The following is a 25,828-nucleotide window of genomic DNA, read 5'->3' on the forward strand; positions in this document are numbered from 1 at the left end:
AAATATACAATATAAACAAACTCGTTCATTGCATGAACTGGTCTGGTCTTTCATACCCCTCAGTGTCAAAAATTCAAATAACATTTGAATAACTCAATTTCTTCTGTGTTTTGCCGATGAACGTGGGAAATTTAACACATTTAAGTTCTGACGGACTTGGTACAGATTGAGTAAATAATGTTATTTGATGTATATTTATTATGAACTAATTGGTGACAATTTGCTATTGGCGTTTGACATGAATTGGGATTAAAAAAAAAAACTGTATGTGTATGTGTGAATATTTGTTATACATAATAAATCAATTCTTATATATTAAATAGAAATATCTATCTTGCGAGAATAATTTAAAAAAAAAATATTCTAATAAGAAGATTTGTAAATTTTTTTAACTTTTTTATCCGATTCAATTTTTATTTATCATAACTATTTATTAATTATATATTAATATTTAAAAATAAATTATTTACACAAATGGGTAGACAATTTTTCGGCTCATATTTTCGGAGGAATTAGAATTTCTCATATATTATTTACACAAATCCCAATTTGATTTCAGCAACCATGTAACCAACTGGCATTTGAAGATTTTGTAATTATAGCTCTTACATATCATATGCAAAATCAAGGCGATCTAATAACCTTTAGTATCCATGTCACAATAAATTGTCAAGAAGTTGATTTCCAGTTTTGGTATATCGTGCTTAATTTATCTTGATATGAAGCAACATCTGCAAGGACTCCAAGCACCGGGTGCATAAACAACATTTTAATTTTTAAGAAATTCACACCCAAGTTTCCAAAAAGTTGGAGTGCCTAAAAAATTCTGGCTGTTTGTAGCTCCAACTTGAAAGTATAAATTCATTTCTGAAAATCATAGATTCGCTAGTAGCGATACAAATACATTATATTTTCCTTTGCTTTTTTTGTTTCCCCATGTATGAATGTAAAAGCCATGGCATATCATTGGAATGAAAATTGATATTGACCATGGTATACAAATGATTTGGACCATCTCTTATGCCAGTCATGAGGCGACCTGTTTATCAGTTGCTTTATAGTAAAGCATCTTCTGTACATAGAACATCATGTAACACTGTGCAGCCCTTACAATGTTCTCATCAACTTGAGTAACCCAAGCATCATCACATTTGTACCATTGATTACTTAATCGCAGATAAGTAACATAATGGCCAGCATCTAGCTTACCAGAGTGCGTGACAACAGCAAACAACTCCAACTCTGAACATAACTCTTCTGTAGCATCAGGCTCATCCCCATCAAAAGGAAAGATCCTGTTCCCAAACCGGCTCCTTAAAATAGTTGATGAGAGATAAGGTGACATGTCCAGTGAAAATGGGAACTGCAGGTAACGGTCCACCTTCCTTGACATCTTTCTTGTTGAAGAATGCTCAAATCTTTTTATATGGAAACAAGAAACAAGGGGAAGCTTCCTTATGGACATCTGTTTGAGAGTTTCTTGCCTCACCTGACACTGCCGACAGAAAAACTTTTGGTCTGACCCCAATCTCTCTGCTCTTGTAAATCTCTTCAAGCATCCCATCAGGGTAGATGTTCCACAGTTTTGGCTTGGATTCATGCAATCAGCCTCGCCATTGCAAGAATGATTGGATGTTGCAGTAGCCATCTTGGTAGAACCCCCTTGATTCGGTTCCAAGTCCAGTGAGATGTCTATGCATGGGTCATAAGTAGTTGATGTGAAACCACAGGCCATACACGTGACATCTGATCGCAAGATACCAGAGAATACTTTATGAGCAATGCAACAATCACCATTGCCTGCACCGTTAGTGAAAATGTGGTCATACAAGGGGTTACCTAAAGAAAATGACATCAGTTTAAGAGCAGACCTTACATTTCTAGAAGATTTCAGCTATTTTGTTAAAATCCTTCAGCACACAAAGAAGGTAGCAAATAAATACCTTGTAGAATCATTAAAATTATAAAACATGGCGGACCCTGATGAACTGAGGTGTTCAAGAGCAGAAAGGATTTCTAATTGTATAATCATTGTCCAGGTGTAAAAATAAACTTTTAGAAATGCACAAAGAGAAATAACTCTTTTTCTTTGCAATTTAAATTACTGAGAAATTTTGTATACAAGAAAAAATACATAAAATTAGTTTGGCATTCCTTTTTTATATTTAGAAAAACAGAAAATAAAAATTTAAAGAGTTGAAACACAAAAACAGGATCGACTGTCTAACTTGACAGTCTCAACAAGTTGGAACTTGGAACTAAAATTTCACTGCCATCAGAATTTGTCTTAATATCGCTACACGTTATAAGCCAAGTATGACAAGAATTTGACTACAGGTCCAATGAAAATTAACATCTTATAGCCTCTTAAATATTGTGTAGGGGAGAACTTTGCACCTCACAGTTAAAACCAGAACAATCTTTTAGCATTATCCCTAGGTCCTCCAGAGTTCAGGAGTCCACTTCAAAAACACATAATCTTAAATACATAACTGATTCTTGAACAGTTGACAGTTGACCTAAATTTTGTCATCCTCTAATTAAGAGAATAAGGAAACAGAACCTGCTTCGAAACCAAGGAACGCCAATACTTGAGACAGGACAGAAAATGGGTGTTTTAATGTCAGATGTAACACATCAAAGAAGAAAGAACTACATCTATCAAGGCTAAAATCATACCCAGCAATTAAAGGATTACTCAGAGTTCTGCAACACATTCATGGAGGCTGAAAACTAATGCAACCTTCTCTCCAGGATAGGGAAAGCTTTGGTTAACTAGAGCCTAAACAAGGCAAATGGTGGAGTTAACATAAGCAGCAATTGGTCTAGAATCTCTTGTTTGATTAAACGAATAGGCTAAGCAGAAATTGACTTACTGGGACTCACAGGAATGTAGCAGCTAACACCATCACGACAGCAGGTTGTGGTTGAAAATTAGCCCTAATTGTTTGAGCAATTGTCAACTCCTAGGGCAACAAGCAAGAGACCTAAACCCTCACCCTGCAGTTAAATATTATGATAACTCTGTTATCTTAAATAGTATTTTGAACCGTTTTGAAAGCAAGAAAAAAAAAAGTAAAAAGACATTGAAGACAGCAAGACAGTGGCAGTCTATTGATCATCTTCTATAATCAGTTTGGTTGCAACTATGATTAATTTGAGCTAATTCATCAACTAGTCACCTGTTGAAAAGGGTAACAGATTAACCTCTTACAACATCTAAAGGTTTTGTGCTCTTAACAATCCAATGCTGCTGCTCAATACCGTAGAAACAAGTATCCTATTACTCTTTTGGTTTCAAATTCTCTCATAATACTAAACCATACAGTGAGCTTTCACCTATAAAACAGGATTAAACTAGGCCAACATAGATTTTGGTCATTAAAGAAGCCCCCCTTGACAACAATAAGAGGACAAAAAGACTTGCATTGATAAATCCTTATATTGTTTCTTAAAAGATGGTACACTAATCCTATGAAACATGAATAAAATACACAGAAATTAACATAAAAAGATACACAGAAATAAACACATGTTAAAAATTTGAGTGAAAACAAAAAAGAAACCATGGCTTCCACAAAAGTTGGACAAACGTTCAAACCAATGTCATGCTACCCAGGACCGGCAGACTTCATTTTGTCCATAAAATAATTTGTTGTATAAATCAAAAGTAGCCCAGCTTAAAGTTTCTAGTAGAACAAGTTCAGAACATTCCTCACAAGTTTTAATTTTATTTTGACATTCTGTTTAAACTTTTAAATTGAATATTACAAAAGATATTAATTATATACAAGAAATCCCCTTCGTGCCAAAATATTCAAACCAAATCCCCTCTTTCCGAACCAAAAAGTATTACAACAATAGTAACAAGCCCTTCAAATAAGGTGAAAAGAATAAATTGGTGTCACTCTCAGAACATATTACCTTCACTATGTGGCTTAGCCCGACCCTTCTCCACCTTCTCATGGATTCCATCAAGCATGGAAATGAAAAACTCATGCGCATCCTGTTGTTCATAACTGGCAAGGTTGGCTGCGTGCTGCCACCAACTGAAACATAACAGCAATATAACTAACCAAACAGATAAAACTTTCTATAACAAAGTGACTATAATGAAACATAAACCCTAAATAATGATTTAAAACACCATAACTACATTAACTCAATTAAAACTTACACACCATACCACACGCACCTGTATAAAAACTTCGCGGGGCTATAAGGTGCACGATCTCCAGAAAACACAGCAGAGAACATAGCATCCATATCGCAAGCTAAGCATATTCTCCCATTCTTGTTCCCACTGTTGCCGCCATTTCTCTTCCCAGCGCCGCCACCACCATCACCGTCACCGTTGTTCCTCCTCTGACAGAAGAACCGATTATGCCGATCGCTCAAGAAGTAATTCCGCAACGGCGGCGTGTGGAGCAGCGCTTGCAGCACCGAGTTCATGAAGCACGTGTTTCCCAAATTGTTCAATCCGCGCAATCCGCGCGGAAAATCCGGCGAAGGATCGGTGCCGGTACCGTCGATCGGACCGGAGCAGGTTCCGATCAGAGCGCGCTCGCGCAGATCCGGCGCCCAAGGCCGGTAATCCACTCGGCGCTTCTTTCGGAGATTCTCCGGCTGCGGCGACGGAATCGTCGCCGATTCGCCCGCACCAAGTGAAGACGCGGCGGTCTGCGCGATCACGACGGCGGCGTCGAAGTCGCGATCGTAGACCTGGTCGCGGCACGCGCAGCAGAAGAGCTCGGCGCGGTCGACGTCGACGGCGATCTGGTGGCCGGGCGGCATTGAGGCGGCGTGAGCGGCGGCGTGGGAGGGGCAGCTGGCGGCGGCGGAGTGGCAGGAGAGGGCGGCGCAAGTGACACAGGCGAGGAGGCGGGAGGGGGCGGAGAGGCCGCAGGCGGCGCAGCGCGGGACCTCGTGAGGATCGCGGCGGAGGGCGGCGCGGCCGCCGGGAGGCTTGATCCGGAGGCAGTTGTGGAGAGCGAGGAATGGCTTGGTGGAGTTGCGGCGGAACTCGGCCAAGTGGGGACAGGGCTGGGGAGAAATCTGAGCGTTGATTTTGGAGGACATGGCGGTGATAATGTGGTAACCCTAAGTCTGAGTAGCTTAAGGCTTAAGATTCATGGATCGGAGAATGAACGGCTGAGATTGGAGGAATGAGAGTGAGAGAGCATTGAGACTCCACTCCGTATGGTAAGTATGGTGCTAAGCTTCTGCTCACTACTTTCTGCCTCGCTTCTCCCACGCTTATTGCCTTCACATTCTTTTCTACCATTTGCTTTCTATATTTTTAATAGGTAAAAATATGTTGCTATTTCGGTTCCAATTCGGTCATGTCTTTTTGTTTTTTTTTAACCACAAATTTTTAAGGATTTCAAGTTTTATTGATTGTTTTTTCAATATACATTTCTATTTAAAATTATTAAAATTATATTATTCTTTCAATTTTTAAAATTTTGATTTTTCTTTCTTCTTAATTTTTTTTGTCAATTTTCAATCTTTTATTATTTTATTTGTCATATATTATGACCAATAATATACGTTAAATCTTTTAAATTAACGGTTGCTATGTGATGATAAATTATAACTAATTGGATTGTTGACATACATATAAATATTTAATAGATGACAAATCATATGACAATGTTTCTATTAACTCTTGGTTAGACTATTTTTTTATTATAAAAACATTATAAAAAGATATGTCATATGATTTAATATCTACTAAGCAACAATATGAATATCAATAATCAAGTAAATTGTGACTTATTAGCACACATCATTATTTAATATAAGAAGCTTAAACTCAAAAGCTAATTTATGTGATAAAAAAATTAATAGAAGACTAAAAGTTAACAAAAAAATTTAAGAGAAATTAAAATTTGAAGGACTAAAAACTTATTTAACCCTTAAATTAATCTTTGCAAATAAGAATCCTACATATGTTAAATATTTAAAAGTATTTACATTAAATAAATCGTATTTATATCTTATATTAAATAAAGTTATTTTAGACAATTCACAAGCATTATTAAACATCCTAAAAATACTAAATATAATTTGGTAAATGCTTAATATAAAAAGTAGTGTAAATAATTCTAGATGGGAGAAATTTGGTGGTATAAAGATAATCATGGTCATTTTTTGTTGGCGTATATGGAAGTGTGAGAGTTTCCTTTCCTTAGTGTATTAAGTAGAGACAAATAGATTATTACAAAGAGCTAACTTTTAAGGATGTTCAATATAGACATTTGGATTGCTTATGAGACTCACTACATATTATCAAGTTAGTCTAGGAAGCATATAAGGTTCAATATGTTAGCTAATCGTATCATGAATATTATAGAGAATATGTTGTTAATCAGTTATATTTTCAAAATTCTCATATTCTTTGTAAATGAAATTAATTTGTCAATTTTCTTGCCTAAGTGGGAGCCAATAGAGTGGAGTCTTTGTTTGTTTTGAATGGTGGCAGTGAAAGTGATGTTATTAGTTGACGAGGTAAAATGTGTTTCTTGTGGGATTAGTTTTGTAACAATGTCTTTGAAAGTGCTTGTTCCTCATAAGTCAAATTTTCAGGAAAACCTTGAGAGAAGAAGTGGAGAGCTCTTTGGAGAAAATCTTCTCTCCTCCTTGTTGCTACCTTCTTTCACCATTTCCATAGCTGATATGAATAAGATTAGTGAAGACTTAAGGCTAATGGCCGAGAGTTTGCATTGGTTGGAGTCGTATGATAACCCAAAACTCTTCTTTTCTCTTCCTCTATTCGTGAACTAGGAGTGGAGGAAAGGGAAGCTTGTTTTTCTTCTTGTTGTTGGATGTTGAATGTGTTGTTGATTTGCCCATTGGTGGCCTGATTTGTCGTTTTTTAGATGATTGTTTAAGTTGAAAAGTCGAGGTTTCAGGGAAAGATGAACCCAAAATCCAAAGTTGTTAATATCTCATTGTTGAGGGCATGCATTTTTCATTTGAACTTGTTTCGATGTTTTATACGTTGTTTAGAATCATTTTGATGGTTTAGAATCATTTTGATGGTTTAGATTTGAGTTTTATGCTTGTAGGTGGGCTTAGGATGGATTAGAGAGGCTTAGAAATTCCAAAATTGCAGGCAACAGAGATTGTCTCTATGACGAATCTGCTGAGCAATTTTGAAACAATCAAGCAGAATTGAAGATTAAAATTAGAGGTGTCTTTAGAAAAAATTCGCTGAGTGATTTTGAAACGACAGAGCAAAATTGGGGATGAGAATATGGGTGTCTTTAGAATAAATTTGCTTAATGGATTTGAAAGGACCGAGCGATCAATGCTTTTTGAGTTAGACTTTGTTGTCTTGATAAAAGTTGTAGCCCTAGATGTTAACTTTTCAATGGCTTTGGAATCACCTAAAAAAGGAGGTTTATAATTCAATTTATGACCTTTTTTAGTGAGCAAAGGTCGTTATTAGCATTTAGGCAAACTATTATGATTTTTGTGATTTTCAGTATAGTAAATGATGAAGTTAGAACTTAAAGTCTTCATAAGAGATGTGGATAACCTTTTAGCTTTCATATGAGATAAAGATAAGTTTGATTGGAATAGTGAAACTCCAATTGTGTTATGTTATATGGAAGTTGTCGTTGTATGATAGTTGATGATTATATGTCAAAAATGATATATGTTAATTCTCTTATAACATATGGTAATATATGATATCCTAAGTTATTAAATGTTGAAATATTACGGATTTTTTTTTATATGAATGATGATATTTAAAGTTGTTTATAGATGATAATTGATGAAGTTTATTAAGTTATAAGATATACATTGTTTTAAGTTGTTTGTACAATTGAATGACAATATGTTAAGTGTCAGTGAATATGTTGAGAAGTTGGAAGTTAATAAAGTTGTATAAGTTGCATGCTACTAAAGTTGTTTAAGCTGTAGACATATGAGTTAGATACATGTCTTAGTTACGATATATAAAAACTAGAGGAAAGTAAAGTTATTTTCAAAATTTGAGTATTCCATTGTGTGAATATACGTTGTGATGGTCCAAAAGCTCAATTGAAATCCTTTAATAAGTAAGTTGGCTTCTAAATGGTTAAGTTATTTTCCGTTGTCCCCAATAGGTTTATGTGATATCCGTATATGGGGAACATCAAGGTATTCATGTATAAAATGACCAGTCAAGTAAAGCAATAGGTTGGGGACTTAGTCTCTAACCTAGTATCAGAGGGGCGTAGTACTTGGAGGGTAGTTGATGGGTTAATCCCATAGGGGGTTTATTGTTGCAAACTAATGATGTGGTAGACCCATATCCAAACTATTCTACCTTGATAATTAGCAGGGATCAACGGTCGAGTACAGTCAGTTTCGGACCGATATAGCCCAAACCGATATAATCCGTGATTTACATTATTTAGACCCAAACCCGACCAAATAACTTATCGATTTAGGCTGATTTTGGTTTTACGGGTCTCGATTTTATCGCACAATTTTCTACGAATAGGAATGTATTGGGCTTTGAATAATTTAATTGATCCAAATAAAACTTTTATTCAATTTATTATCACTTTCTTTTCAATTCTTATATCATTTTTAACACGTTCAGTCATTCAAATATTACTTAGTTTGTTTAGAGTCAAAATGAATAAAACTATTAAAGTTTCAAATAATTTAAATATTATAATATTTTTTTAGGTACATGATATAAAAAAGAAAGTTACAAATTACACCTTCAACCATAGTTATTTGTGCATCAACAATAAAGATTAAAGATGAGTTTTGGGCCTAAATGATAATCACTTTAGCCTTTATTTTGTTTGGATGATTGGATTCGAGTACCGATGAGTCCAAAAACTCGAACTAAATCCGATCAAAATTAACCATTTTAAACCACACTTTTAACTCGCCTAAATTGGTAACCCGTTCGAACCCATCCATTTACCTTTTTTTTCTCGATTTTTTTATTTTGGGTTGGGTTTCAAGTTAGTGTTCACCCTTACTGATAGTAGTACTAGACTTCCTAATTTAAATGGTAAAATATGAGAAATCAATCTAGTTTATACTAGTTGTTGTTTTTAGCTTTATGTTATCTTGTCCTCAGTGTCAACCATTATTTATAATTTATTCCAACTACTGTGATTCAGTAAGGTCAAACTACTTAAATTGTTCACCTCAATTATAAAATATCTTTATACGTTGATATGTGTGACAATGCATTAGTGATATGTTTTATATATGTTGATATGTTGAATGTGTTAAGTTTATCATGTTGTATAAGTTGTTTAAAGTTGTTTCTAATGATATTATTATTGTGTTGAAAGATATTAAAGTTGACATGTTTAGTTGTAAGTAGTTATGTTGTTATCAATGCTATGATTATATGTTGAATTCTTTTCACAACCTTACCCTGTATTTTTCCCTGTGGTTGAAACTATGCTGATCATGATTTTTTCATGGGAGTAGGACAAGATTACGGGGATGGCTTGTGCAGTCGGTGGTGAGTCACATTGATGGTGGCTCTATTTTATTAGTTACTCAAATGTAGTCGGGTAGTGTATAAATGCTTGACTAGTAGCGTAGGATTTATTTTGTATACAATTATGTATTTATATAGTGTATTTATATTTGTACATGGTATGTACATAGTCCGTGAGGTTTTTATTTTCAGTAGTTCATCATTCTACCCTATACATATATGACTTACATGTTGCTTATATAATTATTACATGACCATCCTAGATATGTTGTAAATTATATTTTCGTTGCAAAGTAGCTGAATTGTTGTAAGTGTAGTGACTTATAAGTTTTTCTTGTTTTGCTGTTTCTTTTTCTCTATTGATTCATTTTTTCTCTCTTTTTTGAAAAATAAACTAAATATATCAATAATCTACTATTATGAAATGCTTCTTAACTTGTGTGTTCTAACTTTAAACATTAATAAAATTAGGGAATTGGATCTCTTATCAAGTTCAACTTCTTAATTGAGAGTTTCCTTCAATTAGTTGGAATAAGGTTAACAAGAGTACTTCTAGATAGTTTGATGGTTAAAAAGCTTTGTGTGTAGGAATGTTTCGACATTCAAACTTCTTAATAAAGAGTATCCTTCTATTGATTGTTAGGATTATTTTTTGCATAATTTAAATTTCTCAAATGTGCTAATGTGAAACTTTAGAGAGCATTTTCTACTCTCAAAGTTGCATGAGATGTAAATATTAAGAAACTATGGATAAAATGTGATTCAAAGTACGTATCAATTTTTCATGTAAGATCTTGATTTTATTTACTTTTTTGTATAAATCAATGATGAATACTATGAGAGATTGAAATTTCACAAGTGCATAAAAAGGCTAATGGGTAGATGATCATTTAGTTTTTTTTTTTTTTTACTCATGCAAAACCTTGGGTCATATATTTTACATATGAAAAACACAAAATAATGCTTATGAAGGAGAATTGAATTTTGTATTTTAAAACTTTTTGCTTGACATTTTTTCAACACAAGTTAGCAAATACGTTAACTTAAACAAAACTAGTAAATTGACCAATAAATAAAAGAGAGCACGAAAAAAGAAGAAACACAAAGGTTTTTATATTGATATAGTCTTATCTAAAGCCACGTCCAATCTCTTCATCATTGAAGGATTTTCACTATTCAACCAAGAGTGTGAACCAAGTATTTTGTGTCTCTTCAAGATTTACACACCACTAGTCACAAACATGTATTGAATTTCACCCAATATTTTTTCTTGTTGAGTATCTTTTGACTCTTATAAACACAAAAATTAAAGATTTACAAGTGTTTAACTCACTAGGTGAATATATGTAAGTTACAAATACTTTGACCACTCAACGTGCAACTAAAGACTATGTTATAGTCAAGTTACACTAATCATCCACCAAAAAAAAACTTTGAATATAAACTTGATAGATTCTTTGAAAAGGGCTTACAAAAAGCGCATATGAATTTTCAATTTAGAATTCACAAACATCCTCAATGTTGTAAGAATCTTCTATATATAGGTTTGAGAAGGTGAACATTAGAAACACAACAGGAAGATAAAGTATTAGCAACAAACACTAACATGCATGTTTTGGACAAGTTACAAAATGTCTTTGTTGTTTTGTGTCACATAAATCCTAAACTCTTAAAGCAAGAAAAATGCTATAATTGTCTTAGCAAATGGAAGAATCCATCATTTTTTCTTTTTGGCTGAGCACTTAGAAGATGGTTTTTGTATCATTGTTATCAATGTATGTACATCAGAATTTGAATATACTTTTCTACACTCATAAGTGTATGTTTTCTAAAAAAAATGTAAAAAAAAATAAGAGCATGTTTATTAACATCTTAAGGATCATAAAGAGTAAGATATATCTAATTGCTTATTGCTATGCCTATTACGACAAATAATATACTTTTTTAACATTTTTTTCAATACTTTTTTTATTAGTTAAAATTTATGTGAATTTCATGCGTATGACAATCTAAAAAAGATATATCTAATTGCTTATTGCTATGCTTATTATGACTAATAACATAAATTTTAACATCTGTTTTTAAACACTTTCCTTTATTAGTTAAAATGATGTGAAATTTACTAGTTGAAGAATAGAATCCATCAAATGAGACCCCCACACACATTGAAGTAGTGCAGTAATGAACACGATGAACAACGCCACCTGCCTTTCTCATTGTAACCAAATTAAGCTTTCAAGTCGCCGGTAAGTAGTTACCAAATATAAATATCCTATTCCTATGCATGTAGACTCAGAAACACACCATGCATGGACAGAATCATCATCACAGTATCCTACTATTAGTAAAAGTATCAAATCATAAATATCAAGAATTACGCCAGTGAAGCAAATGACCTAATTTAGAAAAAAAATCAGCTCCGTCATCAGTTCAGCTAAATTAGATTGGACCCTATTCTATACGAATCATAAGCTCATTTTTTTAAAGTGCATAAAAAATAAACTGATTCGATTGAGACATTTTTTTCCTTCTAAAAGTATCAAACGATAATAACTGGCAGCAAGAAGGTAAAGTCGAAGAAACAATGAGAAATACTAATAGAATAATTATCATCGTTGACACATAATAAAGCAAGATAAGTCTACTCAAGAAGGTTGCTAATTTATCTGTCCTAATCACTAAAGCTCGACTCAAATGCATTCCCTGGAAACAATTTGCCACGAATATTAATTCTCACTTTCTCTTCTTAGCTGGTGGCTGTGGAGTCTCCTCCTCTTCCTCCTCCTCCTCATCCTCCTCTTCATCTTCCCCATCATCATCATCTTCCTCATCACCATCGTCATCGTCATCCTCATCCCCATCATCACTTCCTGCTCCACCATTAGCCTCAGGATCATCATCAGGATCCCCTTCTTCCTCGCCTTCCTCCCCTGAGAATTCTTCATCCTCTGCATCATCATCCTCATCATGTCCATCTTCATCGTCGTCATCTCCATCCTCATCATCCTCTGTTTCACTACCAGTTTTGTTTTCTAGATAAGCGTGTTTCCTCCCAAAAAGTTCTTCTAAAGGAAACCTGACCAGGATTTAACATAGACATAAAAATAATAAGTAACTGTATTACCTTGAAACAAGGTAAATTTGACTTCCCTGAAGTTAGAAGACATGTAAAGTGAGAAAGTAAAGTTAATATCACTGAGATACTTCAGTTTATTCTTACCTTCCATCCATTGAGGTCAAATTTGGTGACACTGAATTAGTCAGCAGATAACCAATCTGGGAGGAAAACAAACAAAAGTAAATTAAATTGTTTAACGAATTCATGCAATACATGACAAATGCCAAGGATATTCTATAGTTTGAACTCATCATCTGATAGATCTAAAACCAACTAAACCCATGGCATACATGTTGAACACTTGTGATGCCAGTTTTAAGATTTGTACATATTCAAGAAATAAACAACAGTTTAAAATTAGCTTGTAACTTGTCAACAGTTTCTCTCTCGCCTCAAATCCTAACAAAGACAAACTGAAGTGTTGAACAGACAGATCACAGATCAAACTAATGGGGGGAAAAACAAAAAACATCAAATCTTTGTCTGGAACCCTCTATACTTCTTGCTAAGACAATAGTTTATACTTAGAACAAACACAAAAGCATCTATAGCATATTTCCTCGTGACAAATAGCATCTATAGCACCAAATCACATCATGTTAAACAAAAGCCTGTAGCACAAAAACGGTACATCAATCAAAGACAAACTTAACTAAATTGAAAACAGGAGCTAGAAGAGTAATGAAGAACAAACAATGAAACACAATTGAAGACGATCCTTATAGTTAATGCGAAAGGCACTTGCAGGCAAAAAAAAAAAAATCCCTGCTTTGACCTAACTAAGGAGGCTGTTTCAAGCAAGTAAATCAGTGAAACACACAAACCCTAATTCTGCAAACGTTAACATAGTTGTTAATTTGGTAAAGGACAGAGTAAAGAGGTGGAATTGAAGGGGAAATGAAAAGAGAGGGTTTTGGGAGAGAAACTGAAATACCAAAGCGATAGATTGCGCGGCGGCGAGAAGTGTGTCGGCGGCGAGAGCGGGGAGAAGAGAGGGTAAGTGGGTAGGAACGTGAACCTCCATTTCGACGAGAACAGTATGAAGCTGAGGCAGAGAGAAGACAAGTCAATGGCTTTGGTCCGAATCTGATTACCGATTAGTGTAAACCCCACATTCTCCACCGTTTAGGGTTTTTGTGAACCAAATTGCTATTCACACTCTCAATTTCTTTACTTCCACCCATATTTTATATATATTACTTTTTCTGAAAGTGGGCTATAACTATTTTTCAATTTCCAAACTCCATTTCTGTCCTTTTTTTAATTATTGAGATTTTTTTTGGGTAATGAATTATAGAGATTTGCTACACATACAATATATAATGATTCATTGACTTGATGAAAAAAATAATGATTCATTGATTCATTCAACATTATCATCCTTCTATTATTTTAGTTTTGATTATAGAAAATATAGTTCTATTTTTAAATATATTAATTAATAATTTATGTTATATCTTTAATTTGTTATGAATTTATTAATTAATCATTCATTCATATTCCTTTATTAAATTAAATGCATTTATTTAACACTATAAGTTATTTTGGGATGAGAAAATTCATTTTTAATTTAATGTCTTTAAATATAATTACTATTTACACTATTTAGTTTTACTGATATTTTATAATAAAAATTTATATCATAATATTAGTAATTAAAATTAACTAATGAACCATTAAAATCATACTAAGATTGGAATAATATACGCGGATTTTTAAATTTAAAATGTATTTACGTCATTGTAATTTTTATTAAATAAAAAACTAACTGATTTAATTGTTTATATTGATATTGTTGAGTTAGATTTTTTTATATATATAATTATAAGAATGAAGTTAGCATTATTTTTTGTGTATTTATTTATATTTACCATATCATTTAATTTTTTCTTCCGTAGTGTATTACAATTTTTCTTTTTTGACCTTTTCACTTTCTTTGTTGTATAACTTATTATAGAATTTATTGTACAAATATAATTTCTCTTTATTATATACTTTTTTCTTCCATTTTGTTTGATGTTTAAACAAAAAAAAAATGTTCCATTTTAATTATTATTTCACAATATTAATTGACCATTAAATGTATTTTTTATTATATCCCAAATACTTTATTATAAAGTGAAATATATATATATATATATATATATATATATATATATATAAAGTATACATGAAAGTAATATGATTAATATTAAATATAAAAATATATAAAAAGAATTGCATAACAACTTTGGTGAAAAGTAAAATATTAACTACATTTTTTAATACATTATACATGTGTAAAAACCAAACAAATGAAATAAAATATATAAAAAAGGAAATATTACTGATTTGAAATTTAGATTTCAAATTGTCGCTTCGGATCTCGCGCCCCTTTGGGCTTTGGCCCTTTATTTTCGGCTATTATTTTACGTTCAACTCGTTACCGAACCATTTTGAAAACTGCATTAGTTCAAATAACAATTATCTTAGACATCAAACAAAAACAAAAAGGCCTTTTTTTTAATACACCACTATTTGATTATAATATATCCCCTATTGTCTTTTTTTTTTCTTCTCCAAATCCTCTTCAATTTTACTGTCCTGAAAAATACTTTCCATTAAAAAATTAAAAAAAATACTTTCAAAAATATCCTCCAGAAGAGTAAAAATATACTTCCAGAAAGTATTGTTTGAAAAAAAAAATTCCTTGAAAATATTTTTCAGGAAAAGTAAAATTATACTTTTAAAAAGTACATTTTAGAAAAATAAAAATATAATTCCAAAAAGTACTTTCTTAAAGTATATTTTAAGTTTTAATCCTTTCAAAAAGTAATTTCCAAGAGTTAGGTTAAGAACTACAAAACAATTTCAAAAATTAGTTTCCAATAATAATAAATAAAAAAAATTGTTTCTAATCATGTAATATTTTCATTATTGGCAGATCAACAATGTTTTAGTGTATTTTTCACAATATAATCTATGGTTCAAGAATTGCATGTTCTCCACAACACTTCAAGGGATGATTATATTCATAAATTTCCTCTTTGCAAATGCCAACCACCATTTATTTGGAGTGCCATTAGGTCTGTATGCAACGCTCAATAACCTCCCACTTGTTTCTTCCCTTATCTGCTTCAAATAATTTCTGAATAATTCTGCATCGTTGAAATCACAAAAGCTTGAAATATAAGAGCATATAAAAAAAAATATATATATATATATATATGGTAAAAAAAAAATGTTGATTAAATAGCAACTGCATAAGACAGTAAACACAACAATGCATAAAAGGTCAATGTATGCCAGCATGCAGTGTGCAATCTCAAATTCTCAATGTATTTATACAAAGTTCTAATCATTAATTATGTAAAGTAGTGGCAATTGCACCAAGAAACATAGATTACAATCATATTCAATGAGCTTGAACACAGAGTTCGGACAATGATGGATCATCAGCTCTTTGAAAAAATACGCAAAAACCCACTTGAGTGGAGTCTGGACTCTTTAAAAAGGCTCAATGACAAATATATACAAGGAGAAAAATAACCAACATGTACCGGTATAAATACAAGCTCAAAATTCTTCATAGATGCATAAAGTAATAGAACTGAAGTTTTTATTCCAAGGATTTTTTTACATATCAAGGAAGTACATATTATACTCTTTATAAAGTATTTATTTTCTATCTATTTCTTTCAGTTGAAATCCAAGCACCAGTTAACCTGAGCAACACTGTAAAATTTGGATTAGAACAGCCACATAAAGTCACTTAGTGTGTGTGTGGATTGCAATTTGAAAGCCTCTGAATGGAAGTCTGGGAATTCCAAAGCAGTAAACGGAGAAAGAACTACCTTGTGTCATTGAAGCTAATGTATGTTACATTCTATATAAGTTTTTTCCAAACACACCTTTACTGGTTAGTAAAAGTTAGTTGTTTAAAATGACTCTGAATGACAGTTTTCCAGACTTGAGTTCTTCATGTTTCTCATGATCAATGCATTAGCATTTGGCATCACTCCATTCCATGTTTCTATTCTTAAGTTCTTACGATACCTATCTAGCTTCATGCCTAGGGTTATGCTAGCATCCTTACCTTCAGAAAAGTAGAATACTGATAATGCATGGAAGGAAGGTACTACAAATGGTTCATTTTTTTGCCAAAGAGTAGACATTCCTTGTTGGGTGTGTACCCAAAATTCAAAAAGAATAATTTGTTGTCCTTCAAACAACACCAGACATTGAGGCTTAGACACCGCTCATTTGATCATGTAAGTTTAAAGTGTACTAAGCCGGCAAATGTGAAGATGGTATCAAATCTTTGGTAAGGAATTGATTGAAATATAATAATTAAGGAATTATTCAAATACAATTTACTAACTATTGTCCTAAGAGAAATGGTTAAAGAACCAATAAAGACAATGAATAGCAAAACCCATTCACATACTATAATATATCACAGTTCTTGGAAGGTGGGCACCAATTAAATAAAACTACACATTAACATGTTGAAGATATATATATGATTAAACTAAGCGTATCCATCTACTAATAAGAACATCAAGGTGAAGGAGTAATTATCACAGGATTCACCTGTTTCCTTTTGTGATTGAGGAAGGGGGAAAAGGCCAGGAAATGGAAAGCCAGACTCGCCGGGGACAGGAACCTTTTCGAGGCCCAAGTTGATGATTGCCTTGGTTCCTTCAGCCAAGGTCCTGCAACCTTCAAGCCTCTTGAGAGCAACGTTGATGTAAAAGGTCAAGTATATGAGAAGCTTATCCGCGGGACTCTTAATGTCAAAGTTTCTGAAGAACACATTGGCCCTAAAGAAGGTGATGGCTTCATCCACGATATCAGTTGTGTCTGCACCACACATCATATCACAGTAAGAGCATATTCCACATTCAGAAAACGCAAAAACCACAACACCACAAAAAGCAATAGAAACCTTGATCTGAAACAGGAGCAGGTCCCTTAATGTGGCTCTTCAGAGGAAGAAGAGGGCACCCACAAGCTCTATCCACTCCATCTTCATTCACAAAACTAGAGTGATAAACCTTCTCATACATAACAACAACAACAACAACAACAACCGTTTTCAATTGGGAATCAAAATTTGATAACCCCGCCCCCCAAATTATGAATTTTGAATAAGCATGAATTGAATCCCCGTACCATTTCTGTTGTGTCGGTGATAAGAACAAATTTTGCTCAGAAGAACTCAATTTCAATCCCTAACGTTTCTGGAAATGAAGGGAAAAATCAATCCAAGCATATAAATATGTAATTGTTTGGAATGAGAAGAAATTGATAAATGTATAACAATAATTGCAAAACTTAAAGTAAATTGATGAATTAATTTACCAAATTTGTTAGGTGATGCGAAGGTGAGCGTGAAATCAAGATTGTGGACGAAGTAATTTGTGGGAATGCGATCTGAGAACAATAATTAGAGTTTATTACGTTGTCGACAACACTTACCAGAGAAGTGAAGAGAAGCTTGATAATTTTATGTGGGCCAGCCTTCAGCTGAGCCCAAGCATTCAGCCCAAACCGGACACTCTTTGTAGCATGGCCTAGTTAGGTTTTTTTTCATCGATAACAACATTTTCTTTGTTGATTTTTATGAGTTGTGTGTTGAATTAACATAAATGCTAAGATTGCTATTAGTTAACAATTTTACATGCATGTGGATTTTTTTAATGTTTTTTTATTTAAACAAGGTCTTATAAAACTACTTATTAGATTTTTTTCCCCAATCTTTATTAAATTCTTTATTTTGAAGTTTCTACCACTTATTTTTTATTTTTATAGAATAAACATTCTTATGTATTTATTTGATCAATTAAATTGTGTCTACATAGTCAAAATTCTTATTTTGAATTATAAAATAGAAGGTGTGTTATCCCGGAAATACTTTTGACATTATTATTATTGCAAAAATAAAATACAAAACTTTATTTTGAGAGATTGAGTGTAGTTATATTAAAAAATATTTTTGTAACATATATTTATACTAAAATAAATAATTATGATACATATATTTAGTGTAAAATTAAATTAAATTAAATTATTTTATATATAATTAAAAGTATTTTTAATATTTTTAAAATGTGGATACCTGTATGTATGGTATCTTATTACTTTTTCTCACTTCATTATTAAGCAAGTAGCTATTTAATTATCCATTTAAAATTCATAGCCGATTTTACTTATTAATATTCGTGGAGATGAATTTTTTGTTATCTCTAATATATAGATTGATCCAACTTATTTAAGGCCTAATCAATGAAAATCTTACATTTTAAATAATCGAACATACTTACTTCATAAAATAAATAAACTTCTTTTTAAATTAGTTTTTGCCATGTCAAAAGCCGTGGATAAATTAATCAGTCTAAGAGTTAAAATAATGATTTAAAAAACATGCATAAAATTAAAAAAAAATTATTTTCAATTTTAAATTAAAATCTATCACACTAAAATGCACCAACATTTAGAATAATCTTAAATATTAAATACTAAAGTGTCATAAAACTAAAATTATTATAAATATTTTTATAATAGTTTCAAACTTCCAATAATAAAAGCATCAAAATATCTTATAAAATAATCTAAATAATAAATACAAACTAATTAAATATAATTTAAATGTTTTAATAATTTAAAAATTTAAATACACAACCAAATATTAAAGTATGAAACCTCTAATAATACATCCTTATTTATTTGGAACTTTTGTCCCTTTTTTAATTTTTCTTAGTTAGTGATAACAAACGTCATACAAATAACTTTCATTAGGAGTTAGTATTCGTTTATTTATTTTGTTATACTTTTTAGAATAATAAATATATATATATATATATATATATATATTATAGTCTTAATATCTTAAAAATTAATTAATAAAAGTTAACCTAAGAGTTCATAGATAAGTCTGTCAAATTTATAAACTTTACTATAGACCAAGATTCAAAAATTAAATATAATTATACAATTTTTTTTTAAAAAAAATCTCTTATCCGCAAAGTTCACAAGCTTAAAGGCCAGCCTATAGGACTTGAACCATCTACTCACCTCTAGTAAACATGGTGGCATCAAGAACCAACATATACGAGAGAAAAAAATTTCCAAAGAATAACATGTATTGTTATTATATCTCGTTTAAAAGAGTTCGCACTGTTTAGCGTTTTCCTATGTACAATTCTTGTCTTCATATTAATATATTAGATTGATCAACTTGGTTCTTCAATTTCTTTATTATAATATGATGCTTTTCATTGATTTCTTTTTTATTTAGGTCGCGTAATCCGAGTCAAGTTAATTGAGTTACAAGAAAACTCATTGTTGGTATGATATTTTATCATTAGTATTTATGCTTCTTTAACCTGGCATTATTATTAATAGACATCCGTTGTCATCAAAACATAGCATACTATAATATCATTCGTCACTTTGGGGTTTATGAAGAGAAAGGTATGCATCACTGCATCAGCAATACATTTCTCCCTTGGAAGTACTTAAGACGAACTTTCTCTGACATGTAAGCCTAGAGGGATCATTTTCCACGCATTGAATTCTAAATTCTAATGCCAAATTTAAATATCCCTGGTTTATTACTTGCTGGTAGACCAACCAAATCTAGCAATCCTTACATATAAAAGAACTAGAATAATGGTCCACATGGTTTTGGCAATAGATTTTAATTTAATCAGAAACTTACCGAAAAAAAGAAAATCATTTCCTCCTACCTTTGACAATGATTTTTCATCTAGACACCCTCAAAACAGCAGGAACAAAAGATGGAAGACACGATGAAATGCAAGAGGAAAGTACAGCTGGAAACAATAGTGCTGTTTTGTTTGATTGTCTTATGTAACATAACATGTCAAGTGCATGTGCTTTTCGTTCACATCATGTATTTTGGGATTATAATAGTCAATCGTCGTGTGCTGACAATAAACTCTCAAACTCAATGCCTTTCTATATATTTATTACAATTCATATATACAAATCAATATCATACCCCTCAAGTCCACTGTCATTTAACGCGTACGTAAACTTAATGGACAAGATTATATTAGCGGTTTGTGCCCCTTTCTCTCTTTGTCTTCATTTTCATAAGATAAAACATATTGTGATTGCGTCAACAACTACCGGTCCTATGAGAGTGTGATATCTAACCACTTCTCAAACTATCTGTTTATAAAACTTAATATATTATACTTCTTTTTTTAATATTGGCTGTACTTCAAAATATTATATATATTTTTAGAAAAATGACATAAATTGATTAAATATGAGAATTTTTAATTCTAATTTTATTTTCTTTGATTTCATGCATTAGAGCAAGAGATGAATTTTTGATCTATAAGAAATAAGATCAAGAGAAAGGATTAACTTGGTCGTTCCAAGGATAGGAAACTATTCTTGAAACATGAGAATCATGGAAATCCAAGACAAAAGTCCGGTCACATGAGATTAGAGGAGTCTAAGGTGAAAATACATTATTAGGTTTTAACACTTGGGCGGCAATGTGAGTATCAAGCGGTAGCGCAAGATTTCACCTATATAAAAAGTCTTCATTTTACACATTTGGAAACTTTGTGCTTGTTTTCATCATCCTAGGGCAATGTTATTTTATTTTTTTTCCCTTGAACTTTGAACACATGAAGACTATAGGTTGAAAGTCGTTCAAATTCTTAAAGGATCTATGGAGTAATGTTACCTTTTTTCCTTCTCTCTATGTTTTTATTTAATGTTTCTCAATCTAGTTAGATCTCCTTTTAATGGATTAAACCTTAAACCCTAAACCGTAAACCCTAAATTCTAAACATGTAATTCATAGCTCTTTGATGTTGGGGTTGTTAAAAAACATTGGTTTCTTTATTATTTTATTTATTGTTTTTTTGTTCTAAGCAAGTCATATTTTAGAACACTTCAACTATTGGTACTGCTTTGAGAAGATGTTTAAGAATAAAACAAGTAATATTTTCTAGTCATCACCCCCAATGTATGCAAGTGTCTAGAAGCACAAAAAGTAAACTCTGCTACTTCTGTAGGCAGACGATTCTCGAATGCATGCATACGTCGTGCATGTTTTAGAAGTTCAAAGTGAGACAAGTTCAGAACTTGCATATGAGCAAAACCAATGTCAAAAGATGGATTGAGTGGTCGAAAATCAAAGTGCGGGATTATATCAAAAACTACATGTGATAAAAAAAATGTCTAAAAATTGCAATTTAGATAAAAGTTGCAAAAGTAGTCTCAACAATGTTCCATAAACAAAGTAGATGTTGTATCAAAAGAAGAATGCTCAAAAATGTGTTTAGAACTATTTCAGAAGAAAATTATCACCACAAATGGTTTATATGGATTCAAACAAGGCAGAAGAATTCATGGAAGACAAATTGGAATGCGCTACAAGTTTCAAAAAATTGAATACAAGTATTTTGTAGAAGATTTGTTTTTTTACAAGTAGAAATCCTAGCAAATATCATAATAAACTATTAATGGTTTATTTGAAGAAAATCCCAAAACTCTATCTTCAAGCTATCTATAACCTTTAAATAACATTCAAGACGAAAGGATATTCCACATAAAGGATTTAAACCATCAAAAGAAAAATACTATAAGAAAATATAGTTAAAGCTTCGGTCAAAAAATTGTTGCAATGAAAAATGACAACTTGAGCAACTTCTGAACAAGGATGACTGACCTTAGAATTGTGCACACATTGCTTCATGTTTTCCTTTGGTTCTCATTTTTAAGCTATGCTATAACAGCAAACTACTCAATTTTCCAAGACAATAAATTATATGACGCACTTCCCAAAGGATAGCCGTAGATAACGTATATTGCCTTGTAAAGAAGCCCGCTACAAAGCCACATTTTAGTGCTAAATAAAACTCCAGAGAAAAAATTTAAAAAAAAAAATCATTAAACTGAAATGCACAGTAGAATGTTAAATCATCTTGCAGTTACAGACAACCCAAGCTCATTAATGTTAAAAATCACAAGCACCTTTAATTCTTATAAAGCCTGAGCTTGTTCACCACAATTTTGTAGCTCATGCTAGTTAAACCAAGCCACTAGGATAAAGAATGATATAATCAGAAAAAAACTAAACTGTACATGTCAATTCTAATGGAAGAAAGCTAATGTGAATGAAGCACAACTAGTTGATTAGATCAGGCTAGTAAATGATGAGGTCAACAAGTATGGAAAATTTGCTGGCTCTCGTTGCTGGGCAAGCTCATTAATGTCCCTCACGATGTCAAACACGGCCTCAGGTTGTGCTAATTTAAGTGCATTCTCTGACATTTTTTTCAGCTCATCTGATTTTGTGGTGAACCATTCGGCCACAATTCTTGCTGTTTCCTTAGGACTACGGGTGAAGACACCAGCTCCGTTGTTTACCACATATGGCACGTTACCCTTTTCCTGTTCCACCATTCAAGCTAAGAATTAGTACGCCATTATAATTAAAAAAGGAAGAGACTGAATAGCAATGAGGAGAACAATTTAATCACCCACCTGTCCGGGGATATAGTCATTCAGGACTATGGGAAGCCCTCTAATCAATGCTTCTGCAATTGTGCCCGGTCCAGCCTGAAAATTTCATAGAACCAATGAGTGCCTGTTTAGTATCTCATCACGTCAAAATAAACTCAAGTATGAAAGCCACGTCAAAGGCAAAGCTACAAGAAGTAGCTTTAGGTTTCTTCGTTATTTTAAGAGGTTTCACAGTTGGATGTGATTCAAAGACGCAGTTCCAAACATGAACTGAGCTTATGTTGACAAAACATACGAAGGAGGACATAAAGAGGATATTGCTATAACTTACTTTTGTTATGATGCAGTCACAGGCTCCCATCCATTTGGCCATCTGGGTCTCAAATCCTCTAACCTACATAAACCAAGAAACAAAGTTTCAGTGGATGGCATTCCATTATGCTCATCTGCAGTACTATTCACTTTCTCAGGTTTAAGGAAAGTGAAGCAACTTACCTTTACTGGAATCTTCCATTCAAGAGATTCAAGGGTTGATACTAAGTTCTTATTACGACCACATATGATGATTAACTGCCCAATTGGTTTCCCAGCTTCTTTATCGAAAAGTGATTCTCCTAGAGCCTTCGCAGTTTTCTTGACAGGACCCATTCCTTCACCACCCCCCATCAGCAAAACTGCTGGCAAGTTGGGATCCAACCCGAGTTCTTCTCTTAATTGATCCTATAGTAAAAGACAAAGTCAGTTCCAACAATATTGAAAACAAAACTACACCTATCACTTTAATATGCATACCTTCACAAGAACTGCCCTGGCAAAAGAAGGCCTGATGGGCAAGCCATAAACTCGGATTTGAGATTCCTCAAGACCATCTTGTGAGGCTTTACTGGCCACCTCCTGTGAAGGGCAGTAACATCTATTCACCCAAGGATGAAACCTGGAAAGAGCTTAAAAGATAAACTTTAGGGCATGTAATGGACTTCATTTCAAAGCAAGAAAATATGAAGTTGCAGTGAAATTACCATGTAGGATGGCACGTACTAAGGTCCGTGATCACAGTGACAAAAATCACTTTCTTCTGCAAACGTTGCCACTTTAAAACCCACAACGGAATATGCTGCATCAAGGGATGGACACTGATGATGATATCTGGCTTGTATTCCATCAGCCCTGCCTCCACCTCCCTGAAAAATAAAGAGTGCAGTGCCAATTAGAAAACAGAGTTATTATTATTAAAATTTACAGCTACAGAGAAACCAATTGTTATTAGTAATTATCTTGCGCGGCAAATGGGCACGACCATTATTACAATATTGACAAAAGAATAGTAATAATTAAAGGCCGAGTTGTCCATAAGGTCATCCTCCCTTTTAACCATAAAGTTACATCAAAATTTGTTGGCAAAACTACACTAATCAAAGTTAGTCACAATAATAAAAGTATTAGAAGAAAAATGTACCTGGCATAGTAAGCAGCAATGGCAGCCAAATACACAGAGTGAATCCATCTAGGAGAAGTACTATGAAACGCAACGTTCCATAGCTGTACATGCTTAACCATGAATTTATATTGCCCCTCCATGTCATTCAACGGCCACCCCGTGTATTCCTTCCAAACATCTTTAACAAAAATCTGAAAAATTAAAAATGTTCCCTAATCAATCAATCAGCGCCGAAGCATAAATGAAACGAACACTTGCTATTGGCACGAACTTCTTCTTTCCAAAAAACAAAAACAAAAAAAAAACTGCGCAAATAACTCCAATAAACAAAAAAATGAAACGTCGACAAAGTCCGTGTGACCACAAAGCAATACCCGACAAAAACACACAGACCGCACAAAAATATCTCCGACCAGAAAACTGTTGTACGGAGCAAATTAAAAAAAAAAAAACTAAAGAAAAATAACAGTGACAAACTTAACATAATTTTTAGCTGGAAAAATGAAACAGATTAAAATAAAAAAACCAAAACTCTTAACAACATTATTCATTTAGATTTTATCACCGATGGGATCTGTGAGAAAGCCGAATTAAGAAAGGAAAATGAAAAGTGATTAATAGAGTACCCTGTATTGGTCACCGAATTCAATTCGAAAAGCGTCACGAATGGCTTCAGCGGAAGCTCTGTGACCTCCACCGGTATCACTCATGAGAATCAACACGTTTTTGGTCCTCTCAGCGCCAATCTCCATGAGTTCCATGCCTCCGTCGTTATCATCGTCGTGCGTGTTGTGAGCGTCATTGCCGCGCCTCTTCTGGCTGCTACTCCCATATCCGAAGACCTTCTCCGCCAGGGTCTTTCTCGGCGTCGCAACCGAAACCTCCATCATAAAGGATTCACCTAACGGTCAAACCTCGTTCCCGCCACCGAAACGGAGTTTCACCGGCGGTGGAAGAGAGAGAGAGAGAGTGGTAGTCGCTGTTGTTGAGAGAGAGAAGAGAATGATTGGTGCAGATTCGGCGAATTACGGGGCTTAGAGAATAGTGAGAGAGGCTTGTAACGTAGGTTTGTTATAATGGTGGAGGCTGTGGGAATTATGCCATGGAATTTTTTAAGGCTATGTGGCATCGCTGCATCATGGCCGTTGGATATGCTTCTCGTGATAGAATGTTCTCATCCCAAGATTCGAATCTTGGTACTGTTTCAAACACACGAGTTGAGTTGTTCAATATGAGTTATTTATTACTTATTACACCACACTTTGTGGGGTATAAGGATGCGAGACAAAAAAGGTTAAACCAGGACCTA

General features: G+C 33.1%; 4 protein-coding genes across 4 annotated transcripts; all 4 read right to left on the minus strand.

Moving 5' to 3' along the window:
- Positions 1-738: 738 nt before the first annotated feature.
- LOC109808132 (ubiquitin C-terminal hydrolase 22) lies at positions 739-5,247 on the minus strand. The gene is made up of 3 exons (XM_020370994.3): positions 4,196-5,247; positions 3,925-4,049; positions 739-1,800 (listed from the first exon to the last, which is right to left on the minus strand). Exons 1-3 carry the CDS (start codon positions 5,077-5,079, stop codon positions 1,028-1,030), a joined length of 1,782 nt encoding a protein of 593 aa, XP_020226583.1. The 5' UTR covers positions 5,080-5,247; the 3' UTR covers positions 739-1,027.
- Positions 5,248-12,037: 6,790 nt separating this feature from the next.
- Positions 12,038-13,749, minus strand: LOC109808663 (uncharacterized). Its single transcript, XM_020371747.3, has 3 exons — positions 13,522-13,749; positions 12,690-12,745; positions 12,038-12,545 (listed from the first exon to the last, which is right to left on the minus strand). The coding sequence occupies exons 1-3, from the start codon at positions 13,609-13,611 to the stop codon at positions 12,203-12,205; spliced, it is 489 nt and encodes a 162-aa protein (XP_020227336.1). The 5' UTR covers positions 13,612-13,749; the 3' UTR covers positions 12,038-12,202.
- Positions 13,750-15,474: 1,725 nt separating this feature from the next.
- Positions 15,475-18,089, minus strand: ARPC3 (actin-related protein C3). The gene is made up of 5 exons (XM_020372148.3): positions 17,931-18,089; positions 17,742-17,809; positions 17,515-17,623; positions 17,160-17,429; positions 15,475-15,724 (listed from the first exon to the last, which is right to left on the minus strand). Exons 2-5 carry the CDS (start codon positions 17,742-17,744, stop codon positions 15,582-15,584), a joined length of 525 nt encoding a protein of 174 aa, XP_020227737.1. The 5' UTR covers positions 17,745-17,809; positions 17,931-18,089; the 3' UTR covers positions 15,475-15,581.
- Positions 18,090-22,488: 4,399 nt separating this feature from the next.
- Positions 22,489-25,610, minus strand: MGD2 (monogalactosyldiacylglycerol synthase 2). The gene is made up of 8 exons (XM_020371020.3): positions 25,146-25,610; positions 24,538-24,710; positions 24,101-24,262; positions 23,874-24,015; positions 23,577-23,801; positions 23,413-23,475; positions 23,103-23,177; positions 22,489-23,009 (listed from the first exon to the last, which is right to left on the minus strand). The coding sequence occupies exons 1-8, from the start codon at positions 25,407-25,409 to the stop codon at positions 22,752-22,754; spliced, it is 1,362 nt and encodes a 453-aa protein (XP_020226609.1). The 5' UTR covers positions 25,410-25,610; the 3' UTR covers positions 22,489-22,751.
- Between the last annotated feature and the right edge of the window lie 218 nt (positions 25,611-25,828).

Source organism: Cajanus cajan, chromosome 5, assembly GCF_000230855.2.
Source record: "Cajanus cajan strain Asha chromosome 5, NIPB_CcT2T_4, whole genome shotgun sequence".
Lineage (NCBI taxonomy): Eukaryota > Viridiplantae > Streptophyta > Magnoliopsida > Fabales > Fabaceae > Cajanus > Cajanus cajan.